General features: G+C 44.1%; 1 protein-coding gene across 1 annotated transcript; it reads right to left on the reverse strand.

Moving 5' to 3' along the window:
- Positions 1-8,984: 8,984 nt before the first annotated feature.
- LOC115144961 (mucin-2-like) lies at positions 8,985-18,861 on the reverse strand. The gene is made up of 15 exons (XM_065023712.1): positions 18,662-18,861; positions 15,375-18,074; positions 15,149-15,258; positions 14,435-14,578; positions 14,230-14,315; positions 13,987-14,120; positions 13,687-13,800; positions 13,069-13,238; positions 12,381-12,533; positions 12,124-12,236; positions 11,025-11,356; positions 10,722-10,803; positions 10,075-10,233; positions 9,670-9,829; positions 8,985-9,424 (listed from the first exon to the last, which is right to left on the reverse strand). Exons 1-15 carry the CDS (start codon positions 18,696-18,698, stop codon positions 9,212-9,214), a joined length of 4,707 nt encoding a protein of 1,568 aa, XP_064879784.1. The 5' UTR covers positions 18,699-18,861; the 3' UTR covers positions 8,985-9,211.
- Between the last annotated feature and the right edge of the window lie 806 nt (positions 18,862-19,667).

Here is a 19,667-nt window from a genome sequence, read left to right on the forward strand (position 1 = left end):
TTGCACACACTGTATATAGACTTTTCTATTGTGTTATTGAATGTATGTTTGGTTACTCCATGTGTAACTCTGTGTTGTTGTTTGTGTCACACTGCTTTGCTTTATCTTGGCCAGGTCGCAGTTGTAAATGAGAACTTGTTCTCAACTGGCCTACCTGGTTAAATAAAGGTGTTCTCAACTGGCCTACCTGGTTAAATAAAGGTGTTCTCAACTGGCCTACCTGGTTAAATAAAGGTGTTCTCAACTGGCCTACTTGGTTAAATAAAGGTGTTCTCAACTGGCCTACCTGGTTAAATAAAGGTGTTCTCAACTGGCCTACCTGGTTAAATAAAGGTGTTCTCAACTGGCCTACCTGGTTAAATAAAGGTGTTCTCAACTGGCCTACCTGGTTAAATAAAGGTGTTCTCAACTGGCCTACCTGGTTAAATAAAGGTGTTCTCAACTGGCCTACCTGGTTAAATAAAGGTGTTCTCAACTGGCCTACCTGGTTAAATAAAGGTGTTCTCAACTGGCCTACCTGGTTAAATAAAGGTGTTCTCAACTGGCCTACCTGGTTAAATAAAGGTGTTCTCAACTGGCCTACCTGGTTAAATAAAGGTGTTCTCAACTGGCCTACCTGGTTAAATAAAGGTGTTCTCAACTGGCCTACCTGGTTAAATAAAGGTGTTCTCAACTGGCCTACCTGGTTAAATAAAGGTGATATAAAAAATAAAATAAAAATAAATCTATGAGCGCTTGGCGTCTACATCACAACTATTATAGAGATACTCTAAGACCACATCAGCAGTATAAAGGCTATAAAACAAGTCTCAGTTCCAGGCACCATAAACATGGTTATTGGAACCACCAGTGAGGTGTGGCAGAGACCTTACATATGGCTCATGGCTGTTAAATACATTATGCTCTTGATCATGAGTTTAAGGCATTAGACACACAGGGGATTAATAACTAGCAAAAATGCCATAAAGAGTAATTCCACCTGTTGTCTGTCTTTTGGATGGTGGCCAACGACAGACGTTGTGCTTTCAGTGTACATGATCTAAAGCAACAGTTCTCAATGCCAGTCCTGAAGCGTCTGCAGGTTTTGTTGAAGAAATGCGTTCAAATCTGTAGTGCAACAACAATGCTTGTGACTTTGATGGCATCACCCGTAAACCTGGTTACTGTGCAACTGCATAGGCTTCCAGGTTGGATGGGCATTGTGTCAAGAAGCAGTGCGGCTTGGTTGGGCCTCTCCCGAGTCCGTACGGGAGTTGCACCGATGAGACAAGACTGTAACTACCAATTGGATACCACGAAATTGGGTAGAAAAAAATGGGGTAAACAAACATATTTAAAAAATCTGTATAAGACCCTAAAAGGTTGTCAACAGTGTATGTTTGTGATGACTCGCACCCCTAAAGGCCTTATCAATGTGTGTGTTTGTGATGATGTCATAGAAATATAGAATTCTGAGAATCAAAGGCATGGATAGTCAGTTCACACTCCCCTAATCACACATGATCACTGCCTTTTCATTCCTCTTCTCACAGTGAAACATTCTAGAGACTCGACACATCACCTGACATTCAGCTGTATTTAAGGAGAACAAAGCTGAGGGAACCTCCCTCCCCACTCTAAACAAACACCATATGTGTCTGTGGTGCTCACTGCTTTATCCAGCCCTGTAGCATAATGCAGTACCACCACTCACTCACTCACTCACTCACTCACTCACTCACTCACTCACTCACACAACCAGGCCTCTTAAAGAAAAAGTGTTTCATTTTCCAGAACAGGAAAACACATGTTTTGACATCAACACTGTGGAGTAGGGCTATGGTGTATTTTGGAGTGATATTTTGGTGACAACTTAATTATGAGGAATCAATCATCAATGTTCTCCTTAAAATCACACACACAACATTCTGTAAATGTAATCACTATTCCAGCTGTCTCACTTCAGAGGTGATTTCTCTACTCTATTGAGGTGGCTGAAAAAGCTGTCGTGTGTCTGCCCCATGTTTGACTGACAGAAATCCTATACCAGGGAAGCATTCTCATAAAATCCTTTGAATACTAGAGTCCTATGAAACTTGATTACCTTAGACTCTGGAAAGAGAAACACTTCTATTTCAGTTTTATCAGAATGGAGAACTCACCTGTCCACTCAAGCAGTTCCAGCTCCACCACATTCACTAGCTAACTCAAGATATCCTCACTATAGCCCATGCCCTGCTGTAGGAGTGGTTATTGTTGTTAGATCACGCACATACTGTATAGTTCAGACCATATCACAGGTCCACCAGTTGAGTGTTTATATGGCTCTGAGGTCAACATGGAGAGATGGCTGTAGCTGAAAAGGAAAGTCATTAAAGCACAAACCAGTTGTAGAGACCAAAAGTGGTTAACTAACTGAAATGAAGTGTGTCGATGAAACACAAAGATACTGTGTATAGTTTAATGCCGTAGTTCCCAGCCACCTGATACAGAATGTATAGATAACAGGAGGCTGCTGAGGGGAGAACGACTCATAATAATGACCGGAACAGAGCAAATGGAATGACATCAAACACATGGAAACCATGGAAACCGTGTGTTTGATGTATTTCATACCATTCCACCTATTCCGCTCCCACCATTACCACAAGCCCGTTCTCCCAATTAAGGTGCCACCAACCTCCTGTGGTATAGATTATACTGCTATGTGACAATAGCCTCAGATACTCCCACGATCTACTATCGCTATGGCAACACACTGCTTGCCAGCCTCCCGAATCAAAGGGAAGTCTTTTGCATTGCTGCTTTTGTTGACACATGCCTGAAGTGAAAACACAGGCAAGGAAAAATCAGACTGGCCAGGCAGTCATCCATCTTTGTGATTTAACGCTAGCTGCTTGTTCGCCAAATACCCAGGAATTCCTCTCTTTAAAAGACACAGAGAAGAGAGGAGACCAAATTCACGGGGAGAGAGCTAATTTACGAGTTGAGTCTTCATCCGCACAATATCAATCACTTCACAAGGGCTTTTTCTTAAACCCAGTTCAGCTCAGCTCAGCATGAGTCCTGCAGGACAATAAAAGGGAGGCATCTTTTCAATTAGCCTCTTCACAGGTAGTTGATGTTGACAGCCGCCAGAGTGGTGACCTGACATCACAGAGGGTGTGGATGAGAAGAGAACACCTTCCAGAAAGGTACTTGAGTATGCAGCAGAGTCAAATATAATTTTAGTCATTCAGCATATGCTCTTCTCCAGAGCAACGTACAGTAGTGAGTGCATACATTTTCATACTTTTCTGTGTACTGGTCCCCTATGGGAATCGAACCCACAACCCTGGCACTGAAAGCACCACACTCTACCAACTGAGTTACACAGGAGGGCAGAGTGAGACGCAGACCCTCACTGAGTGTTCCGATTCTTTACCAAGAGCCAGTGATGGGAGAGGAGGGGAGGTGGAGGGGACATGTTTATGAGCTTCAGTTCCTCTGTGAGATTCCACAGGTCTGACTGCTGTTTCCGGGTCTCTCTCTCTCCCCTCAGCAGCATAGCGTGGTCGGGTAACAGGACGGGGGACAGCTTCAATATAGCAGTAAGGATCAGGGGCACATCTGTGGTAAGCCCCACACCACTTCCAACACAGCAGGGTCTTCATAGGGGAGAAATCTTATAGAATGCACTCAGACGTATTAAAATGACTATGGCCACTTTGATGGTAAACCCCAGTTCAGACTGAAAACAGGACATGCCTCCATATGGTCCATAACACCACAGGAATATTCTATCAGCCATTCCGCTGTTCTTTCACATGCTAACTAACACTCAAGTTCTTCCATGTTCGCAAAGAAGACACCAGACCAGACTATTCATGTGTCCTCTCCCTTCCCTTTTATTGCCAACTGGTGATGTTGTATGTTAATAAATGGTTGGAAATAGCTGTACACTTTAACCATAAAAGTGTGCACAGGTGCTTGATGAAATATCAATGTATCTCTTGGTACAAACGAGATTTCCAAACCACAACAACAGCAATTAATAATGGCTTAGCTAACACTTAGCATTTTATTGCTTAGCATTTCTTCTTTATTTCTTCAACTTCATGAAACCATGTGTGATGTCATTTCTACTGCTCCTTTCCCAGTCCTTGGCATCTTCAGGTATGAACTGGGAAAGGATTACTGATGCAGCACCCATCAATCCTCCTCAATGGCTCACAATTAAACCCCACAATGGCTTTAAATAAAAGCTGACATATGAAAACAGGCAGAGGCCGGGATCCTCATCATCAGAAGCATTATTCTCTAATGTTTCCACCCTGGGCTGGTTTTAAATCATCACAGACCATTTTGTAATGGAGATGATTCTCTTTATTGAGAAGGGCAAGAGCAGAACCCCTGTGGCTCTGTTCAGAGGAGTCACCTTTTCCATTAAAGAAAGAGATAGACGTTGCTGATGGGCAGTGGGTCTGGAGCTCAGCGAGAGAGGAGGAGAGAGTGAGAGAGAGAGCGAGAGGGGGAGCTAGAGAGACAGAGAGAGAAGCTACAAGCTCAGAACTACAGTAAGAAACAAGTTGGCATGGTAGATATCACTAATCACATGATCTCTCTTTCTCTACCCTTAAAGCCAGTCATATTTCTTCCACAGATGCTATTCGTCACTGGTCTTGGGATATGTCCAATAGGAACAAATTGACAAAGGCCTGCAACAACTACCTTATACACACAAGTGTAAAGGGATGAAGAATATGTACATACAAATATATGAATGAGTGTGGTACAGAACGGCATAGGCAAGATGCAGTAGATGGTATCGAGTACAGTATATACATATGAGATGAATAATGTAGGGTATGTAAACATTATATTAAGTGGCATTGTTTAAAGTGGCTAGTGATACATTTTTACATAAATTTTCCATTATTAAAGTGGCTGGAGTTGAGGTAGTATGTTGGCAGCAGCCACTCAATGTTGGTGGTGGCTGTTAAACAGTCTGATGGCCTTGCGATAGAAGTTTTTCAGTCTCTCTGTCTCTGCTTTGATGCACCTGTACTGACCTCGCCTTCTGGATGATAGTGGGGTGAACAGGCAGTGGCTCGGGTGGTTGTTGTCCTTGATGATCTTTATGGCCTTCCTGTGACATCGGGTGGTGTAGGTGTCCTGGAGGGCAGGTAGTTTGCCCCCGGTGATGCATTGTGCAGACCTCACTACCCTCTGGAGAGCCTTATGGTTGTGGGCGGAGCAGTTGCCGTATCTGGCGGTGATACAGGGTTTCTAGCTTGATGATGAGTTTGGAGGGTACTATGGTGTTAAATGCTGAGCTATCGTCGATGAACAGCATTCTCACATAGGTATTCCTCTTGTCCAGATGGGTTAGGGCAGTGTGCAGTGTGGTTGCGATTGCGTTGTCTGTGAACCTATTGGGGCGGTAAGCAAATTGGAGTGGGTCTAGGGTGTCAGGTAGGGTGGAGGTGATATGGTCCTTGAATAGTCTCTTAAAGCACTTCATGATGACGGAAGTGAGTAATACGGGGCGGTAGTCGTTTAGCTCAGTTACCTTAGCTTTCTTGGGAACAGGAACAATGGTGGCCCTCTTGAAGCATGTGCGGACAGCAGACTGGGATAAGGATTGATTGAATATGTCCGTAAACACAACAGCCAGCTGGTCTGCACATGCTCTGAGGACGCGGCTGGGGATGCTGTCTGGGCCTGCAGCCTTGCGAGGGTTAACACGTTTAAATGTTTTACTCACGTCGGCTGTAGTGAAGGAGAGTCCGCAGGTTTTGGTAGTGGGCCGTGTCAGTGGCACTGTATTGTCCTCAAAGCGAGCAAAGAAGTTGTTTAGTCTGTCTGGGATCAAGCCATCCTGGTCCGCGACGGGGCTGGTTTTCTTTTTGTAATCCGTGATTGACTGACGACCCTGCAACATACCTCTTGTGTCTGAGTCATTGAATTGCGACTCTACTTTGTCTCTATACTGACACTTAGCTTGTTTGATTGCCTTGCGGTGGGAATAGCTACACAGTTTGTATTCGGTCATGTTTCAAGTCACCTTGCCCTGGTTAATTAAACCTAGAGAACTGATTTGTTATAAATAATAGTCCAGACACGACATCCCACATATGCTGAGCACTTGTCGGTTGCTTTTCCTTCACTCTGCAGTCCAACTCATCCCAAATCATCTCAATCGGGTTGAGGTCGGGAGGCCAGATCATCTAATGCAGCACTCCATCACTCTCCTTAGTCAAATAGCCCTTACAAAGGCTGGAGGTGTGTTGCGTCATTGTCCTGTTGAAAAACAAATGATAATCCCACTAAGCGGAAATCAGATGGGATGGCGTATCGCTGCAGAATGCTGTGGTAGCCATGATGGATAACTGTCTGATAGGTGAGAATTGTCTGTTAATTGAATGATTAGAATATTCCACCCTGAAACATTTAATTGTATGGAATTAATTAGAATGTATGAAATCATAATCAATAAATGTGTAGTCAGAGTCAGAATTAGGGTAAAACAATATGCCTTTATGGTATTTTAAACACAGACTGTCTGAGCTTGGTGCCGACCTGACTGGAGATTTGGGAGAGAACGTCTTGTGGAGTACGTCTTAAGGACAAAGTCACTATCTCTGTCGGCTGGGAAGTGAGACAGACAGTGTTTGCGTAGCAGGACATGTGTGTGCGTATGTTTGTGTGTGTGTGCGTATGTTTGTGTGTATGTGTGGGCGTGAGAAGTCAGTATAAAATGAATTCTATTCTTGACTTCAGAACTTTTTGACCATTTAGCTGGGCCTCCGTCTGTTTCATTCGACCAGGATCTTACAAATTCTGGTTTGCAGACTGAGAGTAAAATAATTAAATTGGGTGATGTACCTGGAGAACATAATTCTCTTATGAATTGAATTATAAGTAAATCACAGACAGTGTCACCAGCAAAGTACGCAAACACCATCACACCGTTCCCCCAACATGTCCAGCATGTCCCCCAGCATGTCCCCCAGCATGTCCCCCAGCATGTCCAGCATGTCCCCCAGCATGTCCCCCAGCATGTCCCCCAGCATGTCCAGCATGTCCCCCAGCATGTCCAGCATGTCCAGTATGTCCCCCAGCATGTCCAGCATGTCCAGCATGTCCAGCATGTCCCCCAGCATGTCCAGCATGTCCCCCAGCATGTCCAGCATGTCCAGTATGTCCCCCAGCATGTCCAGCATGTCCAACATGTCCCCCAGCATGTCCAGCATGTCCAACATGTCCCCCAGCATGTCCAGCATGTCCAACATGTCCCCCAGCATGTCCAGCATGTCCAGCATGTCCCCCAGCATGTCCAACATGTCCCCCAGCATGTCCAGCATGTCCCCCAGCATGTCCAACATGTCCCCCAGCATGTCCAGCATGTCCCCCAGCATGTCCAGCATGTCCCCCAGCATGTCCCCCAGCATGTCCAGAATGTACCCCAGCATGTCCAGCATGTCCCCCAGCATGTCCAGCATGTCCCCCAGCATGTCCAGCATATCCCCCAGCATGTCCAGCATGTCCCCGAGCATGTCCAGCATGTCCAGCATGTCCAGTATGTCCCCCAGCATGTCCAGCATGTCCAACATGTCCCCCAGCATGTCCAGCATGTCCAGCATGTCCAGCATGTCCCCCAGCATGTCCAGCATGTCCCCCAGAATGTCCCTCAGCATGTCCAGCATGTCCCCCAGCATGTCCCCCAGCATGTCCAGCATGTCCCCCAGCATGTCCAGTATGTCCAGCATGTCCCCCAGCATGTCCAGCATGTCCAGCATGTCCAGCATGTCCCCCAGCATGTCCAGCATGTCCCCCAGCATGTCCAGCATGTCCAGCATGTCCCCCAGCATGTCCAGCATGTCCACCAGCATGTCCCCCAGCATGTCCAGCATGTCCCCCAGCATGTCCAGCATATCCCCCAGCATGTCCAGCATGTCCCCGAGCATGTCCCCCAGCATGTCCAGCATGTCCCCCAGCATGTCCCCCAGCATGTCCAGCATGTCCCCCAGCATGTCCAGCATATCCCCCAGCATGTCCAGCATGTCCCCGAGCATGTCCCCCAGCATGTCCAGCATGTCCAGCATGTCCCCCAGCATGTCCCCCAGCATGTCCCCCAGCATGTCCAGCATGTCCCCCAGCATGTCCAGCATGTCCCCCAGCATGTCCAGCATGTCCCCCAGCATGTCCAGCATGTCCCCCAGCATGTCCCCCAGCATGTCCAGCATGTCCCCCAGCATGTCCAGCATGTCCCCCAGCATGTCCAGCATGTCCCTCAGCATGTCCCCCAGCATGTCCAGCATGTCCCCCAGCATGTCCAGCTGCTGTGTTCTTTCACGACTCTGACATGCCTGCTTTCTTCCTCAACCTTTCATATCTCCCTCTGACAAGCCTGCTTTCTTCCTCAGTCTTTCAGACCTTCCTCTGACATGCTTGCTTTCTTCCTCAGTGTTTCATACCTCCCTGCTTTCTTCCTCAGTGTTTCATACCTCCCTGCTTTCTTCCTCAGTGTTTCATACCTCCCTGCTTTCTTCCTCAGCCTTTCATATATCCCTCTGCACCACAGCACTCCTTTGGATCTGCTTTCTTCCAGCTTGACCAGGTTGTGCATCCCAGAACCAGTCTATATTGGTTTGCTGTTCCTCCACCCTCCTGAGTGCTCCGCTGGTTTATCACTTGCGACCACCGACCACAATCTCTGCCTGTCGAACCCTCTCATCCTTGCTGTCCCGCAGCATCATAGGCTGACGTGCTTTTGTTGCCTTGTAGTCCTCTACCACAGATGTAACTGGCAGCTGCAGCTTGCTTCCTGTGCTGTACAGGCCGATGGAGTAGAAGCTTCTTAATCAATTTTAAGTGCGTCCCATCTGACCTCGGTAATGACCAAATGTGGCCTGAGGGGAACATTTGTTTGACACCCCTGGGCTACACTGTCTAAATCTATTTTCGGAGATATTGTGTAAAATAGTGTTTTTTTCTCACTATGAATAACTACAAACATCCGCTTAAAAGAGAATGATTAAAGATTTATTTAAAACAGTAACATTTTATAAAGAACAAATGTTCAGGATATACGGTATTCATGCAAAAAATCATTGGACAACACAACTTCTGAGGGAATTCGCAGTGAATATACATTGATACAAAATGTTGTGTGTATTATACTGTATATTATAGGAAAATAGTGGAGGTATATGAGATATTTTACAACAGAGGTTGAACTTACAGCCCATCAGCTAGATGTCTGTGAGGACCAAGGTGGAAATGACAGGTCAGTGTCCAGATGTGTGTATGATTCTACTTTATCACTGTGCTCGCCTCGCCATAGACTGAACTTCCTAGTGTGAAGAGGGATCCCAGCGCCAGAGACAGTTTTCAAAGCACTTGACATCTTTTTCTTGAAAATTGCTGTTCTCGCTGTGAACAAAAAGAAAATCTGCAAGCCCTGTGGAGACAAAGCAAAAACACAAAGACGTTATCAAGTAATTTCAGAAACACACAAGGACAAACAAAAGGTAGTGTTTCCATAAAGACCAGCTCAATTTATTTATGTTTAGTTTGTGTCTAATTGTAAATCAAGCCTGGATTCTGTGGTACAATAGACACTAGTATTTCTAGTTTACATTTGAGTCATTTAGCAGACGCTCTTATCCAGAGGGACTTACAGTAGTGAGTGCATACATTTACTACCTGAGTGGTGGTGAGTACACAGAAGGAGATGTTGAGTATGGTGTACATGGTCTGGTTCTGTGGAATGAGCAACAGATAGCCCAGGATCCAGGAGAGACCGAGCACCACAGCCAGAGAAAAGCTACTGAGGAACTTCTTCTTCATCGATGTGTGTCTTGTACTGGGAAACATAACCAACATACTTAGATTGCTGTAATAGACTGCTGTAATAGACTGCTGTGGTAGAAGAACATTTGACTTCCAGTGGGTGAGTGGGTTAGAGCACAGTGCTAATTCAATTTGATGATTTGATTACTAATAACTAATAATAAATAAATAATATATAATAGGCTTGTTAGTAGGCATTTAAATCAAGACGGATCTTTGTGACTCCAACTTTCTACCTCATGCCCCCATTAATGTTACCTGGTTAAATGTGGGTTGGTCTTGCACGTTGTAACCGCAAAATATACCAACATCACTGTGTTGAACATAAGCATGAATGCCACAGGTATCAGGAACCCCCAAAACATTGGCAGCTTGAAATCAAAGTTCCCCTTTGGATCGAGGGCTGCAAGCCAGCAACTGAGAGGTCAAATGAATGAGTTAGACAGACAAAACATAATGCCTGTTATTTGAAGAAGGTGGTTTTAATCAAACCTGGTGGGTAGCATAAGTAAACAAGAAACTATGAAGAAAAATGTATCATTCATAATATACTATATATATATATATATATATAGTATATATCTATACTATATCTATATTTTTTACTTTTAATATTGCCAATTATTAACATGCATAGTAAACATGTATACAAAAACTGACAGGGATAATCAATTACCCCACTTTAATTCAAAATGAACCTATTATGTAATAACCACAGAGAAAGAAATTTGCTGTACAGCACAAAGCAGTACTCAGGTGTAGTTGTGGTAGTATAGTACAGTACAGTGAAGTAATACAGAAGTAGTATAGTACAGTTCAGTATAGTATAGTATAATACAGTATAGGATAGTACAATCCAGTACAGAGAAGTAGTACAGTAGTAGTGTAGTACACTATTGACTCACAATTCCTCCTGCCTGTAACCCAGTGGATCATCCACTCTGTAACTAATTCCTAAGGTGATGGCCACCACAACTGCAGGCAGTCCTAAAAGACAGAGAATGATGTTGTTTTTCCTGGTAGATTTGCATGCAGAAATATACACTACACATACATCCTCTGTACAAGTTGTTTTTAAGTTCTATTTCAGGCTAACTAGAGCCTGAAAATATCACCTAACATTAGTTTTGGTTCAAGGAGCCCAGGTATAATGTCAGCCAAAGCTTCTGAAACAACAAAATAATGTATTTTTCTCCATGCTGTCCTACCCCATCCGATGGCCACGGTATAGGCTGTGAAGTGTGACGGGCTGGTGGCCAGGCTGTTTCTGATCATCAGGAAGACGTGTGTGGCGTACAGCGTGTTCCAGGTGAACGTCCCCAACAGGAAGTACTGCAGCAGGACTGCCACTGCAGTACAGGGCCCTCTGTCCTGCTCCGTGTGTGTGTCGGACGGGGGGAGAATGTTGTCCTCCTGTATTTCAGGTTTGTCCAGCTGTTTATGAGGGTTGTCCACTCCCAACATGAAGAGGAGGGTGAAGATCAGGAGACACACGCAGACGCTCACTAAGAGGACTGTTGGGTTGGTTTTGCGTGATTTCCTGGGGACAGGTGATAGACAACACTATGTTAGGGAAGTTATATGTGTAGCTATGGATGTGTTGGTTCATAAATAGTGGGTTTTAAAATGGTTTCACCTATCAAGTCCTGTTGGATCAGACAAAGGGCTTCTTTACACTGTTGAGAAGCACCGAATATTTTGAATTGGTTCTGGAACCCTGTAGGATCTTACCTGGTTTCGATCTGGAATGTTACTGTATATTTTGAATTGGTTCTGGAACCCTGTAGGATCTTACCTGGTTTCGATCTGGAATGTTACTGTATATTTTTAATTGGTTCTGGAACCCTGTAGGATCTTACCTGTTTGCGATCTGGAATGTTACTGTATATTTTTAATTGGTTCTGGAACCCTGTAGGATCTTACCTGGTTGCGATCTGGAATGTTACTGTATATTTTTAATTGGTTCTGGAACCCTGTAGGATCTTACCTGGTTGCGATCTGGAATGTTACTGTATATTTTGAATTGGTTCTGGAACCCTGTAGGATCTCACCTGGTTGCGATCTGGAATGTTACTGTATATTTTGAATTGGTTCTGGAACCCTGTAGGATCTTACCTGGTTGCGATCTGGAATGTTACTGTATATTTTGAATTGGTTCTGGAACCCTGTAGGATCTCACCTGGTTGCGATCTGGAATGTTACTGTATATTTTTAATTGGTTCTGGAACCCTGTAGGATCTCACCTGGTTGCGATCTGGAATGTTACTGTATATTTTGAATTGGTTCTGGAACCCTGTAGGATCTTACCTGGTCACCATCTGGAATGTTATTGTTAAACTCAACCCTATGATGGACATGGAACATCCCAATATGGTGATCCAGTTTAGCGCTTCAGCGTATTTAAAATCCCTCCTGAACGACTGTAGAAAGAACATAAAAAAATATGTTTCTGTCACAGTCATATAGAAAGTCATTGCCCTCATGTGTCTGGATCCTGCTTATGATGTATAAGATATGTCAGAGTGTGGTTAGTAAAAGGGAGATGAAGGCAGCTAGCTACTCACCATCAGCACAGCAAAGTTAGTGGTGTGATTACAGAAACAACGCAGGCCGTCTTCTGAGTGGTTGACTTTGGAGCAGCCAAAGGTGCTCCAGTCTTTCAACGTGTAGTTCCATGACACACAGGCAAAGTCATAGAAGGAGGTGTTGGGAACAGCCTGAGAAGTGAGAACAGAAACAAACTCACTGTAAATCCTTCAGAAAAACACATGCATTCACAGTATTCTTAATTTAAAAATAATAATCATAAAGGAAATTGTGAAGTATAACAGGTTATTAAGCACATGTGAGATTTTTTTTAAAGATATTTTATACATCATATTATATACAATACAACATGTGCTTCCTTGTTCACTGGCCAAAATATGCTTCCTTGTTCCTTATGGCTGATAAGCGTCAATGGATATCTTAGATCAAGGGTAGGCAACCCTGGTCCTGGAGGGCCACAGGCACATCCTGTTTTGATTTAAACGACCTGGAAGACCAGGTGTGCTGACTTTAGGCAATCACTGAACTGAACAAATAGCTCAGTTGGTCAGATGAAGTGCCTAGTTGGAACAACATCCTGTAATACCTGCGGCACTCCAGGAACTGTGCTGCCTACCCCCTGACTTAGATAATGGATAACCTCCCATTATGTGTCCCAGAGAATTTGGACCACTATGTGTTTACTGATTCCAAGATAAATCTTACTGTGGGCTTGAAGAGCATCTCAACATGTAACCCAGACACTTGTCCCAGGTTAGCAGAGATGACCCTTCTGCTGGTTCCTGAAGAAGCTCTGAAAGCCCTGGACCTGAAGAACCCGTCGTTTTGGTAGAGCACAAAACCAATGGAGTGGTTTGTGTTTTTACTACGTAAAACTGAGTGGAGAGAGAGAGAGACATCGTTAAAACACTACATAGCCATAATATTACATTTGAAATGTCTCTATTCCATTGAAACTTTTGTGAATGTAATGTTTACAGTTCATTTTTTCACCTTTGTTTATTATCTATTTCACTAGCTTTGGCAATGTAAATATTTGTTTCCCATGCCAATAAAACCCTTTGAATTTAATTGAGCGTGTTTTAGAGAGAGAGAATGTTTTTCATATCAGGACTTTATATACATGAGTAGCTTGACCTTGCCTTGTAGGCTTATCGTGAAAGCCAAATTACTGATCATTAGTTTACTTATCCATATCTCATCTGACACTGCTTACCTGATTTCCACGACCACAAAGAGCAGTTAAGCTCTCTCAGTGAAACCTAAACAAGGAAATTGAAGCTTGAGTTTATACACTATGTTTGTATACCAACATTGGCTCACCTGGAGGGAATTTCATGACAATCTGGACATCGGTAGAACCTCCTTTGTCAGCTATCAGTTCAGAGGTATTGATGTTGAGATGAATTCTTTTGGCCACAAAATTGCCAGAACTTCCTGGAGAAGGAGATTAATTTGATTTAGCAATTTAAAGCAGAGCAATATAGTGTTACTTCTGTATTTGTCTGTAATCCATACCAAACCTTACTTACCAACATTGAGAAGTTTTACCCAGTCTGTCAATACAGATATAAACCATCACTTTAAATGCCAGTGTGTAGGTTCACTAGCAGTCTCACTCACCAGTCAGAGCAGTAAACTGGATCCCTACTGAGTCACTTGGTACTTGGACAGACTGGACAGCCAGGTTGGGCTGAACCACCAAGGACACATTATTGTGCTGGTCCAGGGAAAACTTCTCCAGGGTCTCTGTGAGGCTGGGAGAGAAACACAGAAAAACATTAGTTTACATGCACATGCAGACACGCACTAAGGCACACGTACACACATAAAATCAAACGTATGCAGAAACACAAACACACACACCTCTGGACAGCGTCTCTCTCCTGTGTACTCTCCTTATTGGCATTGAGCAGCTGACTGATGATAGTTATAGCTGCCACTGCGATGTCCTGCAGCATGATCAAAACCAGGGGATGAACCTCAAGTGTTCAAATCACTGCAGTAACAACCTCACGTTTCTCTCCAGAACATGTCATAGTTCACGACTTGATTTCAAAACATGTTATACCTCTGTGATTTTTGCAGACTTAAGCAGTGTGTTAGCGATCTGCGCTGCTGTGGTGATGTTGTCAGCTGACAGCTGATGTTTTTGGTAGGTCAGGATCTGAGTACTGAAGGCTAACTGTAGTAAATCACCTGAACTGCTAGAGATCTGAATAGGAACAGAGAAGGATTTTTATTCATTTGATTTTACTAGAGCAAGGCACTTGCAATGCCAGGGTTGTGGGTTCAATTCCAAACAGGGGACAGTACAAAAAAGTACAAAAATATATGCAAATGCATGTAAATTCAATGTAATGTAAAACACAAGAAATAAAACAATTATGTTCATCAACTGTTAAGCAGAGTAAAAGAACAGAATACATGAGTTGAAGATGAAAGCCAGGTGTTCAAAATGTAAGATGGACTCCTCATGATAATAACTGTAAATCAAATTTGATTTGTCACAGGGGCCAAATACAGCAGATGTAGACTTTACTGTGAAATGCTCACTTACGACCCAATAATGTAGAGGTAAAAAGTATCAAAATTAGCAACTGAGGAAATAGTAACACAATAAAATAACAATAACGAAGCTATATACAGGGAGTACCAGTATCGAGTCAATGCATTGAGGTATGAGGTAGTTGAGTTGGTTTAGGTAATTGACCCAAAGAAAGAAGAACACTAAATCAAGACGGGTCATAAATCAGGATCATAAAAAATATGCCTATTGACGTACATTTCCTTGAATGTCACTGAGGGTAAATTCACACTGCAGAATGTGAGGAGGACCAAACATTGGAGAGCCAGTGTCATTCAAACATCTTGCTGAGGCTTTTGGTAAACCGGCTGGAGGAACCAAGACAAAAAGAGAGTCAAGGTTTTGTTTTACCTAATACAACATTAATTAGGATTGTAACAGATTAATAAAATGGTTTCATTTTAGGTGAATAAAAGTAACATACCACTGGTTGTCTTCTCATCACATGACTCTTCTGAATAAGCAGACCAGCCAGCCGGTGTTCTTAGGAAGGAAAAATCACCAATGATGATGGAATTGCAGAAATTCCCTATAGAAGCAAAATACATTTCAACATGCAAACATGAAATATACATTCTGAATGTGAGATCCAGGGTTAGGTATAGTAGTGTAGTGGTGTGTACTGTGAAAGTGCGATCCAGGGTTAGGTATAGTAGTGTAGTGGTGTGTACTGTGAATATGAGATCCAGGGTTAGGTATAGTAGTGTAGTGGTGTGTACTGTGAATATGAGATCCAGGGTTAGGTATAGTAGTGTAGTGGTGTGTACTGTGAATGTACCATCTGAACAGGTCTCTCCAGTCCACTCATCAGGACAGATACAAACTTGACTCTGTAGCTTACCACCGTTGATACAGACCAGAGGAGGGGTGGTGGTCGAGGAGGTGGTGGGAGAGATGGTGGTGGGAGAGATGGTGGTGGGAGAGATGGTGGTGGTGGGAGAGGTGGTGGTGGGGATTGTAGGAGAGGTGGTGGTGGGCATTGTGGGAAAGGTTGTGGTGGGAGAGGTGGTGGTTGGGATTGTGGGAGAGGTGGTGGTGGTGGTGGGAGAGATGATGTTGGGGGTGGTGGTAGAGGTGGTGGGAGAGTTGGTGGTGGGAATTGTGGGAGAGGTGGTGGTGGGAGAGGTGGTGGTGGGAAAGGAGATGGTGGGGGTGGTGGTGGAGGTGGTGGGAGAGTGTGTGGTAGAGGTGGTGGTGGGAGAGCTGGTGGTGGGGGTGGTGGGAGAGATGGTGGTGGGAGAGGGTCTGGTGGGAGAGGTGATGGTGGGGGTGGTGGTGGTGGGGGTGGTGGTAGAAGTTGTGGGAGAGTTGGTGGTGGGAAAAGTGGTGGTGGGAGAGGTGATGGGGGGAGTGGTAATTGGTCCACACACTATTGTGTATGGAAGTGAAGTATGTTCAGTAGTTGAAATGTCGGTAGTTGGAATGTCAGTTGTTGGCGTCTCGGTTGTTGGCATGTCGGTTGTTGGCGTGTCAGATGTTGATAGCGTGCCGGTATTTGGAGTGTCGGTAGTTGTGAAGTCGGTAGTTGGACAGTCAGTAGTTGGACAGCCAGTAGTTGGAGTGTCAGTAGTTGGACAGCCAGTAGTTGGAGTGTCAGTAGTTGGAATGTCCGTTGCTGGAGTGTTGGTTGCTGTAGTGTCAGATGTTGACGCGTCGGTTGTTGGCGTGCCGGTTGATAGCGTGCCTGTAGTTGGAGTGTCGGTAGTTGGAGTGTCGGTAGTTGAACTGTCGGTAGTTGGACAGTCGGTAGTTGGAATGTCGGTAGTTGGAATGTCGGTAGTTGGACGGTCGGTAGTTGGACGGTCGGTAGTTGGACGGTCGGTAGTTGGACGGTTGATAGTTTTAGTGACTGTAGTTGGACAGTCGGTGGTTGGACAGTCGGTAGTTGGACAGTTGATAGTTTTAGTGACTGTAGTTGGACAGTCGGTGGTTGGACAGTCGGTAGTTGGATAGTCGGTAGTTGGAGAGTTGATAGTTTTAGTGACTGTAGTTGGAGTGTTGGTAGTTGGAAAGTCGGTAATTGGAGTGTCAGTAGTTGGGCATTCGGTAGTTGGAGTGTTGGCAGTTGGCGTTTCGGTAGTTGGAGTGTCGGTTGCTTGTGTGTCGGTTGCTGGAGTGTCAGTTGTTGGAAAGTTGGTAGTTGGACATTCGGTAGTTGGACAGTTGGTAGTTTTAGTGACTGTAGCGTCGGTAGTTGGAGAGTCGATAATTGGAGTGTCAGTAGGTGGACATTCAGTACTTGGAGTGTCGATAGTTGGCGTTTCGGTTGCTGGAGTGTCGGTTGCTGGAGTGTCGGCTGCTGGAGTGTTGGTAGCTGTAGCATCGGAAGTTGGAAAGTCTGTTGCTGGAAGGTCGGTTGCTTGTAGGTCGGTTGCTGGAGTGTCGGTTTCTGAAGTGTCCGTTGTTGGAAAGTCGGTAGTTAGATAGTGGGTAGTTGGTAAGTTGGTATTTGGAGTGTAGTTTAATGATATTTCGGAAGCTGGAGGGTCGGTAGCGAGAAGGTCGGTAGTTGGATGGTTGGTAGTTGGAGGATCAGCAGTTTTAGTGTCGGGTGCTGGAGTTTCAGTAGCTGTAGTGTCAGATGTTGATGTGTAGGTTGTTGGACAGTCAGTAGTTGGACAGTCGGTAGTTGGACAGTCGGTAGTTTTAGTGACTGTAGCTTGAGTTTCGGTAGTTGGCGTGCCGGTAGTTGGTGTGTCGGTTGTTGGAGAGTCGGTAGTTGGAGTATCGATAGTTGGAGTGTCGGTAGTTGGAAAGTCGGTAGTTGGAGGATCAGTAGTTTTAGGGTCGGTTGGTGGAGTGTCGGTTGCTGGAGTGTCAGTAGTTGGATTCTCGGTAGTTGGAGGGTATGTAATTGGAGTGCCGGTTGCTGGACTGTCGGTTGCTGGATTGTCGGCTGCTGGAGTGTCGGTAGCTGGAGAGTCAGTAGTTGGAGGGTCAGGTGTTAAAGGGGCAGCAGTAGTTGGAGTGTAAGTAGTTGGCGTGTCGGTAGTTGGAGTGTAGGTAGTTTGTGGGGGACTAGCTGGAGGGTCAGGGTTAAAAAGGACATCAGTAGTTGGGGTAGTTATGTCAATGGTGGTTGGAATGGCAGATGATATGGTGAGATTCCCCTGTGATAAAGAGACTTAAAAAAAGAGAATTAACTCAGTAAACCACATAAACAAGGGAACATAGTGTCAGTTCCTACAATCAGAGCAGATGATCCATGATGTTCCAGTTTCATTGTGCCTTCAGCAGTGTAGAAATGTTTTCTACTGTAGTTTATGAGAGAAAGAAGTCATTATCACTGCCAATAAACGGTTGATAGCAAAGGCTACTCTGTTATCAACTGTATCTGAGACCTGACAGTAGTCTATCCACAGTCTGTAAACAATGGCTTAGCGATACATCTAAATAGTGTTTGGATAAAAATTAAGTCTGAAACAATGTCTTTATTGATGCTATTGTATCCCTAGCAGCAAACAGACAAAACATCAATCAATCATTGATTATAAAACAAACTTTAACATTCATTAACCACCATGTAAAAACAGTAAGGTCATATATTGGTAATAATCCATTGACAAGTTAAATGAATCATACATTTTTGAACTTCTGGACAGTGACAGCAATTGTGTTACTCAATTCTCAATCATACAACAAACTTAACAGCATCATACATCTGAACATCTTAAATCACCCTGAATAAATCAAATATATAGCAAGTCTTACCTGTAGCAAAGACAACCATAACCCATAGCTCCTTCATCTCTGCTGTTTCCAGTCATCCAGTGTCAGCAGACTGCACATTATTAGGACGTCTGTTGGTCTTATGCTGCGCTCCACCTATTACAGAGTCCGCATTGACGTACAGGTACCAGTTAATGATTTAGTGTTGAAATTAAGGGAAAAGTACTGTACATTGGCTCCAACACAATCAATGTTGTCAACAGGATCAGTTAAGACAATGACACAAATTCTTTGAAAATAGATCAAATCAAATCAAATGTATTTGTCACATACACATGGTTAGCAGATGTTAATGTGAGTGTAGCGAAATGCTTGTGCTTCTAGTTCCGACAATGCAGTAATAACCAACGACTAATCTAACCTAACAATTCCAAAACTACTACCTTATACACAGTGTAAGGGGATAAAGAATATGTACATAAGGATATATGAATGAGTGATGGTACAGGGCAGCATACAGTAGATAGTATCGAGTACAGTATATACATATGAGATGAGTATGTAAACAAAGTAAACAAAGTGGCATAGTTAAAGTGGCTAGTGATACATGTATTACATAAGGATGCAGTCGATGATATAGAGTACAGTATATACGTATGCATATGAGATGAATAAATGTAGGGTAAGTAACATTATATAAGGTAGCATTGTTTAAAGTGGCTAGTGATATATTTACATCATTTCCCATCAATTCCCATTATTAAAGTGGCTGGAGTTGAGTCAGTGTCAATGTCAGTGTGTTGGCAGCAGCCACTCAATGTTAGTGGTGGCTGTTTAACAGTCTGATGGCCTTGAGATAGAAGCTGTTTTTCAGTCTCTCGGTCCCAGCTTTGATGCACCTGTACTGACCTCGCCTTCTGGATGATAGCGGGGTGAACAGGCAGTGGCTCGGGTGGTTGATGTCCTTGATGATCTTTATGGCCTTCCTGTAACATCGGGTGGTGTAGGTGTCCTGGAGGGCAGGTAGTTTGCCCCCGATGATGCGTTG

This window comes from Oncorhynchus nerka, linkage group LG2 (genome assembly GCF_034236695.1).
Source record: "Oncorhynchus nerka isolate Pitt River linkage group LG2, Oner_Uvic_2.0, whole genome shotgun sequence".
Lineage (NCBI taxonomy): Eukaryota > Metazoa > Chordata > Actinopteri > Salmoniformes > Salmonidae > Oncorhynchus > Oncorhynchus nerka.

Bases quoted from the DNA above. Each gene is read 5' to 3' on its own strand.
- LOC115144961 (XM_065023712.1), bottom strand. From the start codon at position 18,698: ATGAAGGAGCTATGGGTTATGGTTGTCTTTGCTACAG. The intron at 14,579-15,148 runs GTACGTCAATAG...GTTCCTATTCAG, and splicing joins TCAGTGACATTCAAGGAAAT to ATCTCTAGCAGTTCAGGTGA. The intron at 9,425-9,669 runs GTAGTAAATGTA...TTGTCTCCACAG, and splicing joins GTGTACTCACCACCACTCAG to GGCTTGCAGATTTTCTTTTT.